At 39.4% G+C, this 16,975-nt stretch overlaps 1 protein-coding gene across 1 annotated transcript in view; it reads left to right on the top strand.

The window, feature by feature from the left end:
- The first annotated feature begins 1,484 nt into the window (after positions 1-1,484).
- Positions 1,485-16,975, top strand: part of trap1 (TNF receptor-associated protein 1) — a 29,004-nt gene continuing 13,513 nt past the window's right edge. The window contains exons 1-8 of the mRNA XM_072694427.1: positions 1,485-1,679; positions 3,504-3,659; positions 3,759-3,841; positions 7,969-8,109; positions 8,282-8,353; positions 11,790-11,950; positions 12,143-12,252; positions 12,619-12,692. Coding sequence (XP_072550528.1) covers positions 1,559-1,679; positions 3,504-3,659; positions 3,759-3,841; positions 7,969-8,109; positions 8,282-8,353; positions 11,790-11,950; positions 12,143-12,252; positions 12,619-12,692 — 918 coding nt within the window. The 5' untranslated portion in view covers positions 1,485-1,558. The remainder of the gene's footprint in view (positions 1,680-3,503; positions 3,660-3,758; positions 3,842-7,968; positions 8,110-8,281; positions 8,354-11,789; positions 11,951-12,142; positions 12,253-12,618; positions 12,693-16,975) is intronic.

Here is a 16,975-nt window from a genome sequence, read left to right as displayed (position 1 = left end):
GGAGGACCAGTCCTCCAACCTTTTGAGGTTTATGTAGCTTCTTTAGCACATCACTCAGTGGGAAGAACCGTGTATCATTTTCCTTGAATGTGAAGATGGGATTCTGATTTCCAGCACAACCTGGGATTATCCTGAAGAATCTTCCTTCATCACCCTCTATGCTCTCAACCAAGCCAATGTTATAGTAGCTCTTGCTTTTGTAGCAAATTTTTCTATTACAAACTCACCAACTGACAAATCTGAGATGTCTTGTTTACTTCTCTAACTGTACCTCACTGTTTTTACATTCTTTACCTGCCTCTTTTTTATGAACCTACGAAGGGTTGCCCTGTCAAATTTTCTGTTCTTTGCCACAAATCTTTTGGATTTTCCATCAATCACATTAATAGTTGCTCTCTCCATCTCCTCAAGGGGTGTTGGGCCCCACCCTCTCTTCCTTTTGTAGTTTCTTGGCATTATAGCTTTTCTGATGTATTTGGAGTACATGCTGTCCCTATTAGCTAAACTCAATAAAATAAAATAAACATATAATAAACTGCTCTAATTGCATAATATTACATTGTATGTCAGTTTGTATGTCAGAGATGTAACCTAACTGCTGTGCCTTATGGTGGGGTAATTTACCCCATGGCATTTCACTCACTTTGCCCCATAGCCACCATTTTTGACAAACTAGCTTACCAGTTCAGGCTAATATTTAGCTAAACAATTTGCATGGTTTTATATGTTGGAAACCCACCAACATGCAAAATAAATATTTGTACATCTGGAGAGCAAAGATTGCTTTGATGCTGTGATGTAGCTGCTATTTTATCGGATATGCTTAAATTTTACTTTCACATGCCAGAAGTTAAAATAAATTGGTTCTTACCAACACTCCCACATGCTTCTCCTTTTTACAGTCTTTCAGAAACAGTGGGTTGTTCTAAAATGTATGATCTAAAAACAATAAAAGTGTGTGATTTACAAGATACGGAGGGAGGGTCAATTTACCCACTGGCTCATTTTACCCCACTCTCCCCCACATGGCTACTACAACCAAGGTGCTGTGTCTTGTAACTTACACATAGTAAAGGGTACATACATTTGTGGAGTTTGTGGTGTGGACTGTGTCTTGTGTGGTGAGTGTTGCATGGTGTGTGTGTGGTGTGAACTGGACTTTTGGCCCAAAAGATGGTTGGTCAAAAAACTCATCCAATATGTTTTGCTCATAGATCTGTGTCCACAAACTTTTGGCCAAAATGTGGGGTGCCAAAACGTTTGCCCAAAAGCTTATCCTCTAAATTTGACTACTAGAGCTGTATATAAATAACATTTGGGGTTAAAACGTGGGGTGCCGAAACAAATTGGTTTCGGGAAGTACTATTATCTAATACCTAATAATAATAAATTATAATATAATTTGTCAAACAATAATATCATAATTTGTTTGGGTAGCACGGCACCAAGAAAGCTCCCTTAACGTCATCAGTAGGCGCCACGAATAGGCCCTTGCTGTAGTCGTGTGCTGCATGTCTTGCTGCTTCCGAGTGAAAGGTAGAATACGAACGAAAGAGAAATGTCTCGGCTTCTGACATTACTAAAGTTTTCTCTTGGGAGTTCCTGTAAAACTAACAGGAGGTTTTTCTCCTATAACCAGAGGGCATGGAGCCGGATCATGACAAGCACATTCAGTGGAGGTAAAGGTCATTTTATGGCTAAGCTTACGGTTCAGTAAGATAAGTGGTAACGCAGTGGCTGTATAAGTGTTACCTAACTTTTGCCGCAAAAATATATCCATGAGGGTTTTAGCACTCGCGACTCTTGATACCTGTTCCATTAAATAAGAAACGAAAGGAAAGCTGCTTGGGTTACATTTCGTCACTGAAAGACGTAGTGCTCGGTATCTTTGTTCACTGGCAAACTGAAACCTTATGGGTAATTTCATGATTTTTCGCGTTGAGCGTTTATCCAAAAAACATCGCGTCTTTCTTGCCACATCATCTATATGGGGAAAAACATTCGGACTATGTAATTGGATTAAATGTTTTTTGATGTGTGTGTTAGTACTATTAGATATATGCATTGACAATTTATGTATGTGCATTTTTTCCTGTTTTTAAACACTCAAAAACAAAGGCGTCTTCTTTGGATCTCTTGCTGTCACCTTTGTTTCATAGGATGCCCACACTTAACGAAAGTGGCAACAGTCTTGTTGCTTTTATTAAATTGCCTTTTCATCTTTTCCAATTTCATCTTTCAGTTAACTCCAAGAGAAACCATTTAACTAAGAGATTAACTTACTTTTTAGAACATTCACTGTGGATGTTTACTTAAATAAATACAAAAACATGGGCAGTTCAACATGGACAGTGTTAATTAGTTTATTAGTTATTAGATATTAATCTAGTTGTCTTTAGTTGTGGTACAATCAGACCACACTTTTCCAAAGGTTCAAACCCAGTGATGAGGAAAGCTACTGAAAAATATGTATTGTCATGTAAACCAGTTTCTAAATATTGAGGCTGATATTTAGATGACAGAAGCGACCTATATATAAAGCAGATATTGCCAGTTTTTCGCAGATAAAAACCTTTAATAAACATTGATCACTCTATACTGTATACTGCTATAGTGCTCTTTTGCAGTTCTACTTGAAATAAAAAATATTAAACTTTAACTAAAATATAAATTATTAAAAGTTTCAGTAAACTTAAAATACACAAATAGCAGAGTATTTTTTGTTTTTAATAATGAACAGAAGTGAAGACAAATTCGCACACAAGCAAGTCTGCTAGCTGTATAAGATAATTAAAATAATAGAAAAATAGATCCAGTAACACTTTCAGATCTTGACTAGTATTTAGGGAGTTCAGTACTGTCAGAAATTGTCACTCAACTGCATTATTCTACATGCAACAGTATTTTATATATTATGCATTTAATACTAGCCAATGACTGTTTTGGAACAGATTGGCTAGTGATTTAGGATGAAAAATCACTGAAAAAAAAGTATTAATTTTAAAAGATGACAATGGTAACTGAAAATATATTAGGTGATTGTAACTGGGTGCATGGAAGTTACAGTACAGGGCTCTATGATTTACTTAACGCACAGATATAACAGGGAGAGAAGGAAGTTGTGCAGCAACTAAAAGCCCCTAACGTTTGCAACGTTTTCCAACTTGTCTGCAAGTTAATCATGTTATTCTAGCTTTCAGACTCCCAATAATGTAAGTTAACAAGTTAGCCTAATGGCTAAGGCTCACTACACGGCTTGTAGAGTTGTGAGGTTGCTGTACTGTTCAAACTACACAACTCGGTCTCTTGTCATGAATGTTTAAGTTGTTGTGGTTTGTATACTACACAGCTGTTCAACGACTAGTCTTGACAGCAGGTCCCAAGGCATTGAAAGAATGAGTTCACTGTATCTCTGCCAAGAACAGTTGTTCCCAATTAACACAGTTAAATGGGCAGAATTGTTGTATATGTACTGCTCTATTTTTTTTTTTTTTTCCCCCCAGCCAACAACACAATGCACCAGCAGAATTGCATTAGTCCTAGGCGCTGGAGCCCTATTGATCACAGTGTGAGTTTGACCTACTGTCTCTACAGTACTCATGCAGAAACAGCTGAAGAGCCCCTTCACAATATTATTAGTGACTCTGAGAATGTTCAAGGTATGGAGCAATTTCACATTTTTATAGTAATCTTGCAAAGCAGCCAATTATTCTAGTTGTATAATGTCCAGAAGTGAGACTTTTTCTTGTTATGGTTAGGGTCTTTCTCCAAGCATGAGTTCCAGGCTGAGACAAAAAAGCTGTTGGACATTGTTGCCAAATCTTTGTACTCCGAGAAAGAGGTAAGAAGCTTTTTGGACATTTAGTGGCATTAAACATTATGAAGAATAATTCTGTGTTAATTACTTGTCAATGTTATTTGCCTTGTTTATGCTGTAAAGGCATCAACATTTAATGGAAATGCGCAAATAGGCTAATTCATAGGTCTTTTGGTCTATATGGATATCTTAATCATATAAAAAAATTGATAGGATTTTAAACATATTGTTCTGAAAGCCTATTGTATTTGCTAGGGTTCTTTTCCGTTTAAATTTGTCAATAGTGGACGCTATAGTATTTAAGTATTGACTTCTCAACATCTCTAGGTGTGAGCAGCTGAAATTCAGCATGCTGTACGTTTGAGTGTATAAGGATAATTTGATTATTCAAAAAATGTTGATTCCCTTGGTCAATCATTTTACAGCAGGCATTTGATAGGTTTAATATTGTCAAATCACCTGAATGCTGTCTATTTTCATGAGATTTGGTCACTGGGGTCACTCTTCTAAGAAATTACATACATGTTGTTCTTTTAACATAAATGCTAACAATTACATTTGCAAGATGCCATATACTGTCTGTACCAACTATTTTTAGGATAACCTATTTTAAGTTCTTGGGTAGCATTTTTTTTTTTTTCTTTTTGCTCAAACACTAATCACAATTTGTTTATTTACATTTAATTGTTTTACACTGTATAGCAGACCTCTTATTTGAAGCCAAGTTAAAGGCTTCAAACTTTGGTTTGTAACAAATCAAAAATTGTGATCTCTTAAACCTGGAAATCTTTTAATGAACAAAAGTAAATATCTAGAGGCTGGTTAGAGACCTCATCTGCTCATCACTACCTGCCACCCTGGATCCATTGCAGTTTGCAACCAGGCGGAATAGATCCTCTTATGCTATTGTCATGACTCTGCATACTGCCCTCTTCCACCTGGACACGAAGAACATATGTGAGAATGCTGTTTGGACTAGTTTAGCCTTTAACACCATTACATTACATTACATTTTATGGCATTTAGCAGACGCTCTTATCCAGAGCGACATACAAGGTTATTTATATTACAAAGGTGGGCCATTGTAGTGTTAGGAGTCTTGCCCAAGGACTCTTATTGGTATAGCGCAGCATAGTCACCCAGACCAGGAATTGAACCCTGGTCTCCCACATGGTGTTGTAACTCAGTGGCAGGTAGTGGTGTTATCTGTTGCGCGACACCAACCACATCACATCATTCCCTCCTTTCACATTAAGCTTTGTGCCTGTGTCTGAGCTTTGGGGTCTGTGTCGTCTTGACAGGACAGTGGCAGGTGGTAAGGATGGACAACAACATTCTCCTCACTGACCCTGCCTGTGTACCCACTTAAGCCACTGCCTGTTTTCACAGCTGCCCAGTGGCAGGGTTGTACTGAAGCATTAAGACCAGAACCAGATGGTTCCAAGACAGCTTCTACCCCCAAGCAGACTGCTGAACAACTAGTAGCACAATGTGCCATTCCACAGTCCACAAGTTGTCTTATTGGCATATTGCAGCACCTGTGAGCATGGGCCCTGCTACAGTGGTCAGTATGTGTCTTCCAAAAATCTGCATGCCACGTTGGCCTGATTTGGATAGGGCCACTAAGTTGCGGCATTATTTGGAGTGAGCCCTAGTACCATCTCCAAATTGAAGGCCAGGTTCCATATAACTGGGGATGTCAGAGGCAGGCCGCAAAGTGGGCGTCCCAAGAAGACGACACCCCCAAAATAGATAATTTCCTTACCCTGTCAGCAAGGTTTGCAAGACAATATGGCTGACTGCATTCTGCCCAGACAATCCGGAACAGACAGCACACAGCCAATCTCCGGTCTCATCGGGCTGCCAAAAGGCCTGCCATGACTGCCCTTCACTGCCAGGCTCGATTACGCTGGTGTTGACGACACGTTCACTGGAACCTGTCAAGGAATGTTTAGTGATGAGTCCAGATTCTGCTTATGGCAGTTGGATCGTAGGGTCAAAGTGTGGAGAAGACGCCAATATGTCTTGTTTCTTGAAACTTCAATCATCCAGTCCACCAAACACCAAATGAGTCAGTGGCAGAATAAGTTGTTAGGTATTGGCAGAGAGGATTTGGCAAATTTTCATGGGCGCAATCCACACACTCCGCTCTGCTGCTAATTCCGTACAAATGTGGCCCCATTGAAAAGGGAAATTGACAGGCTTTCCAACTGTATAAGTTTCATTGCCAAGAAGCATTGCTACAACAAAAATAACCTACCAAACACAAATGTTTGTGCTAAGTTAAGGTTAAAACCTACATTTTAATAATACACATGGAATGTGTGTGTGTGTAGTGTATGTAAGGGTTACCATGGCCAGCTTTGCATTTAGCAATTACAAATATTGCAGAGAGAGTAAGGTTTTTAAATATATATTTTCATTGATCTGGCAATGCAGCAATTGATTTTTTTTTTTAAATGACATTGTGAGGAAAGAAAAAAATAAATCTCAAAACTGCCCACATTATAACCCAACCAACTTTGGTTAGAATACTATTTAAATGCTGACCCATTACCTTTGGTTGTGAATTCTTTTTTTTTTTTTCCCCAATTTAAAAAAGTTCATCTAGGAAAGTTCAAACATCTTGAAACCATTGTAAAACAGTGGGTAGTTTTGGGTGTCTTTCACAACAGCAGAATGCGGTGTCTTGCCAACAATGAAGTAAACGCCAGAATTTCTGTCAGGGTTTCCATGCAATGGTGTACTCTGCACAGGTGTACTTTGTTAATAGCTTTGTCCCACCTATGATCTGTAAAAACCATACCTAACTCAAAGGCCCAGGCATGTTTAATCTTATTAAAAGACTGAGCATCTAAATACATGAGGTGCGAATATATTATAGAGATGAGGGATTTTTGGGAAACATTCAAACATAGGTGGTCAAACCACATACCAAATTTCCACTGAGTGGAATGTCCATAGAAGGCAAACGAGCAATACAAATCCCTATCATCCTTGCTTATTCATTGGTTATTTTGAAATCAGGGGTATTAAAAAGAGTTCATCACCCCATTTCATCTCCAGCCCCCCTAACATATCCATAAAGTATGGGATGGAGCACAATCATTCCAGAGAACACTGTTCCACTGCTCCAGAGCTCAGTGCTGTTGACAGTGCTTCTCTTCAGGCACTAGACAAGCTGACTTGTGTGGTTAGTTTTGATCAAAATGTTCAGTCACCGTGGCGCCTCATATAACCACTCTTCACAATGGCTGCTGTTTCATTACAAATTTGTGCATCTCTCCGACATAATGAACAAATATTTTTTTTAGTCCGCTCCTCTCAAAATGAACAGTTTTCACATTTGTATTAGGCAAACTTTTATGTGAGGCAAACTTTTATGTGAATGGTGAAGTTAACAAACAAAACCACCACTATTGGTCTGACACTAACCCACATTGGATAGATCCCTCCAAGACTGTTGGAACACACAAATTGATGGTATGGGGTACAAAGATAGTGGGGCCATTCTTCATCAATGGAAACCTCAAGGCCACTGTATATTTGAAATTGTTACATGATGATGTGTTTCCCTCTTTATGCACTGAAGCTGGCACCACCACATTATGGGTGTCAGGTCCGAGCATTCCTAGATGAACAGTTTCCTGAAAAGTGGATTGGTCGTCATGGGCCAGCTGAATGGCCCCCAAGGTCTCCCGATCTGACCCCCTTAGACTTTTATCTTTGGGGTCATCTGAAGGCAATTGTCTATGCTGTGAAGATACGAGATGTGCAGCACCTGAAACTACGGATACTGGAAGCCTGTGCTAGCATTTCTTCTGCTGTGTTGCTATCAGTGTGTGAAGAGTGGGAGAAGAGATTGCATTGCATTGACAATCCAACACAATGGACAGCACTTTGAACACATTTTATAAGTGGTCAGAAACTTGTAAATAACCCATGAAAGAATAAAGTTACGTTAAAACCAAGCACACCATTGTTTTTCTTGTGAAATTCCCAATAAGTTTGATGTCACATGACCCTCTTCTCATTGAAAAAACTAAAGTTGGATCCAAAATGGCCGACTTCAAAATGGCTCACCCTGTATACTGTATGTTGAAATTGAGTTTAAGCTGCTAAACCGTAAGCTTATTGCACTGTGCTTGCAGGTGTTCATTAGGGAACTCATTTCTAATGGGAGTGATGCCCTTGAGAAGTTACGGTATAAGCTTATTAAAGGAGGGGCAGGGGATTCACCTATGGAAATCCACCTACAGACTGACACAGCTAAAGGCACCCTGACCATTCAGGTATCTTTTGACTATTGAGTTTTTGTAACAGATGAACTGTCTTTGACTTTATATGTGGTGTATAACTGCTTATTGTATTACAAAAGCTACAGATGTAAATAAATGAATTATAGTGATTTAATGTTTGACATTAGTGTGACATGAATTACAAAGTGTTCTTTATTTTATCTAGGACACAGGTGTTGGGATGAATCAAGAGGAGCTTGTTAATAACCTGGGTACCATTGCTCGATCTGGCTCTAAGGTTTAACTAATTTCTTACTATGCTGCTATTCTGAATTATGGTGGAAATCGTAATGGAAACTGGTCACAGATTCGAGATAAAAACCAATACACAATTGGCACTGATTGATGGTGTTCCATGAAAATTACCTTCAAGAAGGGGCATTCTTGTTCTTTCGCATAGGTTTGCTGTAACTAGGTATTTTCTGAAAGAAGTACCAATTCTTGCAAAGCAAAAAATTAAAATAATTTGAAAGTAGAAGTAGCGATTCTTGCAGAAACTGAGTGTAAATTTAGCACAGCAGTGTTCTTGTGATATAGGTGTTGGTTGCTAAGGTGTTGCTAGGTCAAGGTAGAGCTGTGTCCAGAAAACTTGGGCTAAAATGTAGGGTACCAAAAGCTTTGCTCAAAAATGTTTAGGGCAAAAGCTCGTCCAATACACCTGTCTAATAGAGCTGTGTCCACAAACCTTTTTCTGATTAGTTGGGTGCCAGACATCTTGCCCAGTAGATGACTGGTCCAAATTTCATTCAATACATTTGGCTAATAGAGCAGTGTCCACAAACCTTTGGCTAAAATGTAGAGTACAGACAGTTGTTGTAGAGGGATGAATAAATGGATGGATGGATGGATGGATGGATGGATGGACAGCCAAACAGAGTTGCAAAGGGATGGATAGAGGGACAGACAGAGTTGTAAGGGAACAAATAGACAGGTTCAAGACAGATTAAACCTGATAATGAAGTTACAATGGCTCCGCAAAGTAAGCAAAGCACTGTATTGTTATCCTTTGGTTTATTCTGCTTCTTTTTCTTATTATCCTGTTAAACTTTGTTGTGTAGGTCTTATAAATGGCATGGGGGCTTTGACTTTTCAATTTTGTTTGTCTGTACATTTCAGCAACAAGTCTATGGACACAACTCTATTAGCCAAGCATATTGGATGAGCCAAAACATTTTTGAGCACCCTACATTTTTTTAGCAAGATGTTTCTGGACACAGTTTTACCTTGACCTGGCAATACCTCAGCAACCAACACCTATATCACAGGAACACAGCTGAGCTGCAGTCACACTTGCAGTTTCTGTAGGAACTACTTTTTTTCACTTTGCAAGCTCTGGTATTTCTGGTCTGTATATCCTTCTACAAGTCTGTCTGTTTGCCGATCTGTCTTTCTCTACAACTCTGTCTATCCATATGTCTATTCCTCTATGACTGTTTCTTTCTGTCCCTCTACAACACACACTCCACACTACACACACAAACGCATCACACATTCCTCACACTCCACGCCACATCTGACACCTAGAAACACCATAGCAACCACATTAAATACCATAGATGTATTACTATGTAGCAACACCTTAGCAACCACCTGGGATATACACACCTGGACAAAATTGTTGGTACCCCTTGGTTAATGAAAGAAAAACCCACAATGGTCACAGAAATAACTTGAATCTGACAAAAGTAATAATAAATAAAAATGCTATGAAAATTAACAAATGAAAATCCGACATTGATTTTGAACCATGCTTTAACAGAATTATTTAAAAAAACTCATGAAACAGGCCTGGACAGAAATTATGGTACCCTTAACTTAGTATTTTGTTGCACAACCTTTTTCAGGCAATCACTGCAATCAAACGATTCCTGTAACTATCAATGAGACTTCTGCACCTCTCAGCAGGTATTTTGGCCCACTCCTCATGAGCAAACTGCTCCAGTTGTCTCAGGTTTGAAGGGTGCCTTTTCCAGACGGCATGTTTCAGCTCCTTCCAAAGATGCTCAATAGGATTTAGGTCAGGGCTCATAGAAGGCCTCTTCAGAGTAGTCTAATGTTTTCCTTTTAGCCGTTCTTGCGTTTTTAGCTGTGTGTTTTGGTTCATTATCCTGTTGCAAGACCCATGACCTGTGACTGAGACCAAGCTTTCTGACACTGGGCAGCACATTTCTCTTTAAAATCCCTTGATAGTCTTGAGATTTCATTGTACCCTGTACAGATTCAAGACACCCTGTGCGAAATGCAGCAAAGCAGCCCCAGAACATAACAGAGCCTCCTCCATGTTTCACAGTAGGGACAGTGTTCTTTTCTTGATATGCTTAATTTTTCTGTCTGAACATAGAGCTGATGTTCCATCTGTCCATAGGACATTCTCCCAGAAGCTTTGGGTCTTGTCAACATGTAGTTTGGCAAATTCCAGTCTGGCTCTTTTATGATTTGTTGTCAACAATGGTGGCCTCCCTGGTCGTCTCCCATGAAGTCCACTTTGGCTCAAACAACAAAAGAAGGTGCGATCTGACACTGATGTTCCTTGAGCTTGAAGTTCACCTTTAATCTCTTTAGAAGTTTTTCTGGCCTTTGTTACCATTCGTATTATCTGTCTCTTTGATTTGTCATCAGTTTTCCTCCTGCGGACTGCCCTCCTGCGGTACAGTCCCATGGATCTTAGATTTTTGAATAATATGTGCAACTGTAGTCACAGGAACTTGGAGATGGACTTATAACCTTTACCTTTAACATGCTTGTCTATAATTTTCTTTCTAATCTCCTAAGACAACTCTTTCCTTCGCTTCCTCTGGTCAATGTTGAGTGTGGTACATACCATGTCACTAAACAGCACAGTGACTACCTGTAGCCCTATATATAGGTCCACTGACTGATTACAAGATTGTAGACACCTGTGATGCTAATTAGTGGACACACCTTGATTTAACATGTCCCTTTGATCACATTATTTTTAGGGGTACCATTATTTTTGTCCAGGCCTGTTTAATGAGTTTACTTTTTTTAAATAATTCTGTTGAAGCATGGTTCAAAATCAATGTCAGTGTTTCATTTGTTAATTGTTATAGATTTTTTATTTATTATTACTTTTGTCAGATTCAAGTTATTTCTGTGACCATTGTGGGTTTTTCTTTCATTAACCGAGGGGTACTAACAATTTTGTCTAAGTGTGTAAATTGTTACCCCCATGCACCCAAAGGTTATTAGCCAGATGTATTGGATAAGCTTTTGCCCTAAACGTTTGAGAAAAGGTTTTGGAACCCTGCATTTTAGCCAGAAGTTTCTGAACACAGCTCCACCTTGACCTTATCTGTCTGTCTGTCTGTCTATCTATCTCAGAAGCACTGCTGAGCTGCAGTCATAAAATCTACTTTTTTATTTCACATTTTTATTTATTTTTGGCTTTGCAAGCAGTGATAGAAATGTATATCCAGCTATTATTACAGTGCTTGTAATGTTTTCTATCTGTCTATAAATCTACCTCCCTCCAACTCTGTCTGTTTCTCTATCCCTCAAAATATCTGTCTGTCTATCTAGCTCAGGAAAACTGCTGAGCTGCAGTTACACTTATAGTTGCAGGAACTGCACTCTAATGTTCTCTTAATGGCTTTTAAAAAACAAAGCATACAAATGGGTAATGTCACGTTTACTTCGACCTCTCTGCACTTAAGGCCTTCCAAGACGCTCTTCAGAGCCAAGTTGAGGCCAGCGGCTCAATCATTGGTCAGTTTGGAGTTGGCTTTTATTCTGCCTTCATGGTGGCAGACAGAGTAGATGTCTATTCTCAGAGTGCGGAACCAGGTACTCCCGGATACAAGTGGTCCTCAGATGGGTAAGATACAAGTGGTCCTCAGAGGGGCAAAATATACTCCAAAATTGGAGTATAAAAGATGAAGTTAATGAACAGTTAATGTCAGAAAATGAACTTATTTGTCAAGATACAAGTTGTCTTTGTAACATTAATTAAAAAGTTCAGAATGGTTACTTTGTATACTAATGAATTGACAGTATTGTGTTTTTGCAGCTCAGGAATATTCGAGATTGCAGTGGCAAATGGGGTTAGACAGGGCACTAAGATAGTGTTGTACCTCAAAGAAGAATGCAGAGAGTTTTCTTCTGAGGACCGTATTAAAGGTAAGTTTTGTAAGCATAATATTTGTTCTACTTTAACCTGTGAATCATACAGAAGAACATTAGCAAATAGGGTTGTAATGGTACAAAAAATGGTTTGGTTCATACTGTAGTTTGGACTCAGTTTGGTAGGAAGACTTCGCTACCATAGCAATAATCTTCCTACAGTTTAAAACGGTACTATGTAAATTTAACTATTTACAACTTAAGGTTTCCAGGTGACATGCACACTTCTGTATTTACCCTAATTGTGTGTACTGTGTATTCTCTGTGCACCAAACCATAACAAATACACGTACCGTTGCACCCCTACTAGCAAATGCTTTGGAGTGACTTATTACTTAATCTTCCCCTAAATGTATCTTTTAGAGGTTGCAACCAAGTACAGTAACTTTGTCAGTTTCCCTATCTACCTGAATGGTCGGCGACTTAACACTCTGCAGGTATGTGAGCTTGTTCTGCTTATAAACATAGCACTGTAAATGGTCTTTCTGAAACAGTATATTCAGAATAATTTATTGGAGGATGTAATATGTTTTGTCAGATGTTTTGTCTTTGAAATGTTATTTTTTATATGTTTTCAGAATAATTTTTTGCCTGGTTTTAAATGTTTAAATGGTTTTGTTTTGAGGTTTCCACAACACATGCTAGTCATTAAAACAAATAATGACTATGATGTATATAGTTTAAATACAGAACAGAAAAGATCTGGACAGAGCTTGAATGGGTGCCTTTGTTTTAAGCCTGCTTGTATTCATAATAACACACATGGTTTTATTTCAGAGAACAAAAATGCACTTATGAAGAAGTAAATACTTTTAAGAAGCAACAAACCTTTAGACTAGTGTGTAAAGCAAGAAAGCTAGTCAGCATTGTATTAGTGTCTGCTAGTAAGGCCAATTACTGGTGGTGAAACACTGGTGGTGAAAACAATAAGTGTATTTGTTGGGTGCATGCAGAGACATACTCAATACACATAGTACTGTGTGTACATATGTGTACAAGCACAGATTAATTATCATAATGCAGAAGCAAATTTCAAAAGCAAGACTTTCACCCAAAAACTGATTTGTTGCAACTCAAAGTACTCTTTTTAGCATTGTGTACAGTCATGCATGTTACAAGTTTGAGTGTTGTCTTGCATGTAACAACACTCTTTTATTTGTGCTTTAATCTGTGGAGTCTATCTAATCTATTACTACTATACCCTATAAAGTAGTGTTTGTGTGAGTATATGTGTATATAATAGAAGTTATTAATGTTTGGATTTTTCTGAATATTTTGACCAAATCAGTGTCTGTGGAATCCTTTTAATGTTTTAACACACTTTTATGACTATTATTTTAGAACTATAGAAATAACATGCCCTTTGTTGTTTTGGCATATTGCTATTTGAGGAGGGCTGTTCCTACAAGAGGAACCACAGATAGTGACTGTGGTTTGAGTGGACTGGTTGACAGATTTTGTAGAATGTTAGCTAGACTGTATCTTATTGGTTATAGTTTCTTGTTCAGATATTTGTGCATTACTGGCATGCGCTTAAAAAAAGCGCATTAAAGGTTTTAAAAAAAGGTTTAAAAAAAAAAAACAAAGAACATGGCTTTACCAGCGCTGCCCCCCTTGTCCAGATAAGAGTGGGGAAAAAGTACAGCATTGCATCCTTCACTCCCACTTCCTCCCTGTAGGCAAACTGTAGGGGGTCCATTGCATGTTTAACCTGGGGTCTGAGGTGATGTAGAAGCAGGCGTTCCAGGGTCTTCATGACATGTAATGTTAGCCCGACTGAAGTCATTGAGTTCACTGGGTTGCTCATTTTTGGCTACTGGATCCAGGCATGATGTCTTCCACAATGTGGGCACCCTCCCCAAGCGCAGACTTTGGTTGAAGATGTGCTGTAGGGGAGCTCCCAGCTAAGCGGCACTTCTGCAGTCTGGGAAACATTCTCTCAGGTCTAACTGCCTTGCTTGTGTGGAATTTCTTCAGCTGACCTCTAACCTTGTTTGCAGGAAGATGTGCAGAAGGGGGAGAAGGGGGGCTTCAGAGGTGCTGCTGATCAGGTGTGATGAGTTAAAGTGTGAAAAGGGGGGAGTGGGGGCTGTGTTGTCTGTGCTGTCAGCCTGTGGGAGGGGTGCATAAATATCAATAAGAGAAGGTGAGGTGTTGATGCCTAGGCAGACAGAGACTGAAGTATCAGGAGCTGAGACAAGTAGGAGTGTGAAAGAGGTGACCGCTGAAGCTGCAGAGACTTGAACAGGGCGGTCAAACCGGTTGTAGAAGCTTTTGAACTCATTGACTCTTTCCACATCACTGTCTGTGGCACTGCCCATCCTCTTCTTACAGCCTGTGATGGTCTTCATATCGTTCCATATCTCCCGCATCGTTCCCTCAACTTTTGCTCTGCCTTCTTCTTGTAGGACTCCTTGGTCTCTCACAAGTGGACTTTGATCTCCCTCTGTATGCTCCTAAGCTCCTCCTAGTTGTCTTTTGAGGCCCTCTTCTTGTTCAGAAGGTCTTTAACGCTGCTGGATAAAAGGGCTTGTTGTTAGCCAAGCAGCGCACAGTTTTTACAGGAACAACAATGTCCATGCAAAAGTTCATATAGTCTATCATGCAGTTTTTAATCCCCTCAATGTCCTCCCCATATAGCTCGTGCAGTACACTCCATTCCGTGGACTCAGTCACTGCTTGTACTGTGGCTGCAGGTAGACCAGGTTGTGGTTAGATGTTCCCAGAGTGGGCAGGGCTGCGGCCGTGTATGCATCCATTATGTTAGAGTAAAGGAGATCAATTGTCCTGTTCCACATACTGATGAAAAGTAGTGAGTACTGAGTCCAGTGTGATGTGATGGCTATGAAAGCTTCAGGATGCTGGTTCTGGTGTCTCGCGATGGTTGCATGAATGATGTCACACAATCTCGGCATCCGCACGAGGAAGAATGTAAACACAAACAGCAATGGTGTGGGGAAAGCTCTCTGGGCATGTAATAGTTTCGAAAACTACCTGCCAGCAGTTCAATATCACTTCTCTTTCACCATTACATTTCCTGGGTTACACCATCTGATGTTCACAAAGAGCACGGGCCCCCTACATTTTGTTTTGCCGCTCTGTTTGGCGTCCCTGTCTGCTCTCATGATGCTGAAGCCGGGAATGTTCACGTTGGTACTAGGAATGTTGCTGGTGTTCTAACAATTTATCCTACCCATCATACCAATGTAACATTATGTAATATTATATAATGTAATATTAATATAATGTAATATTACATAATGTAATATTATATAATGTAATATTAATATAATGTAATATTACATAATGTAATATTACATCATGTGCTTGGCAGCCCGTCCATAATGTGCAGTGCAGTCAAAAAAACTTATTTATAATGTTTTATTGTTCTTAATGTTAATTGCTTGATTTAAGTGTATTATATAGTCCCATCTACATGTTATTGTTTGTTCCGTCATTTAAATTGTGCATGTTTGTTCAGAATCTGTAAACATGTGTGCACAGTAGTCTATCAGATTATCCTACCTGTAGTTTTACTGCTGGAAGTGCTTTCTGATGAGTTTATGTAGTTGACCAGGTTATCCTACCCGTAGAGTAATTTGCATTAATGCCACTTTTCTAGAAAAGGTATGAAAGAACGACCTGTATAATTTAACACCGGTTAGTCGCGTTTCGGTTAGGCATAAAAAAACTACATTCCCGATACAGCCGCTGATCACGAACCAGCACCCACGGTTTGGCCGTCTTGTTGGTCATGGAGTTCACGTTCCCTATTACCACTAAGGGAATAGGTTTGTACCTCCAGCGTTTCTCTGTGCGCTTAGCCTTTTAGCTTAATTCCGGCTCTGCAGCCCCAAAAGGGTCTCCATCTCCTTTGGGATATCGTGTTTCATGGGGCTCCATTATATCAGAGCTCTGTCTTTGTGTAAACAAAGTTAGTCCTGCACACGCACACGGAAGCCCATAGGACATACAAAATAATCACTAAAACAAGTAATACAAACGTATAAGAGAAAGGAAGAAAAGTAAGGAAAAATGATAAAACAGTACCCCAAAGGAGAAGCTACTGGAACGGCTGTCACACAGAGCGGTGCCATCATCTACAGTGGTATTTAGTCAGTCACCAATTGTGCAAGTTCTCCCACTTAAAAAGATGAGTCCTGTAATTGACATCATAGGTAGACCTCAACTATGAGAGACAAAATGAGAAAAAAAAATCAGAAAATCTCACTGTCTGATTTTTAAAGAATTTATTTGCAAATAATGGTGGAAAATAAGTATTTGGTCAATAACAAAAGTTTACCTCAATACTTTGTTATATTTCCTTTGTTGGCAATGACAGAGGTCAAACGTTTTCTGTAAGTCTTCACAAGGTTGGCACACACCGTTGCTGGTATGTTGGCCCATTCCTCCATGCAGATCTCCTCTAGAGCAGTGATGTTTTGGGGCTGTTGGCGGGCAACACAGACTTTCAACTCCCTCCAAAGGTTTTCTGTGGGGTTGAGATCTGGAGACTGGCTAGGCCACTCCATGACGTTGAAATGCTTCTTACGAAGCCATTCCTTTGTTGCCCTGGCAGTGTGCTTGGGATCATTGTCATGCTGAAAGACCCAGCCACGTTTCATCTTCAGTGCCCTTGCTGATGGAAGGAGGTTTGCACTCAAAATCTCACAATACATGGCCCCATTCATTCTTTCATGTACATGGACCAATCGTCCTA

This window comes from Salminus brasiliensis, chromosome 12 (genome assembly GCF_030463535.1).
Source record: "Salminus brasiliensis chromosome 12, fSalBra1.hap2, whole genome shotgun sequence".
Lineage (NCBI taxonomy): Eukaryota > Metazoa > Chordata > Actinopteri > Characiformes > Bryconidae > Salminus > Salminus brasiliensis.
The sequence above is the reverse complement of the archived record's forward strand: the minus strand, read 5'-3'. Positions and strand labels throughout refer to the sequence as shown.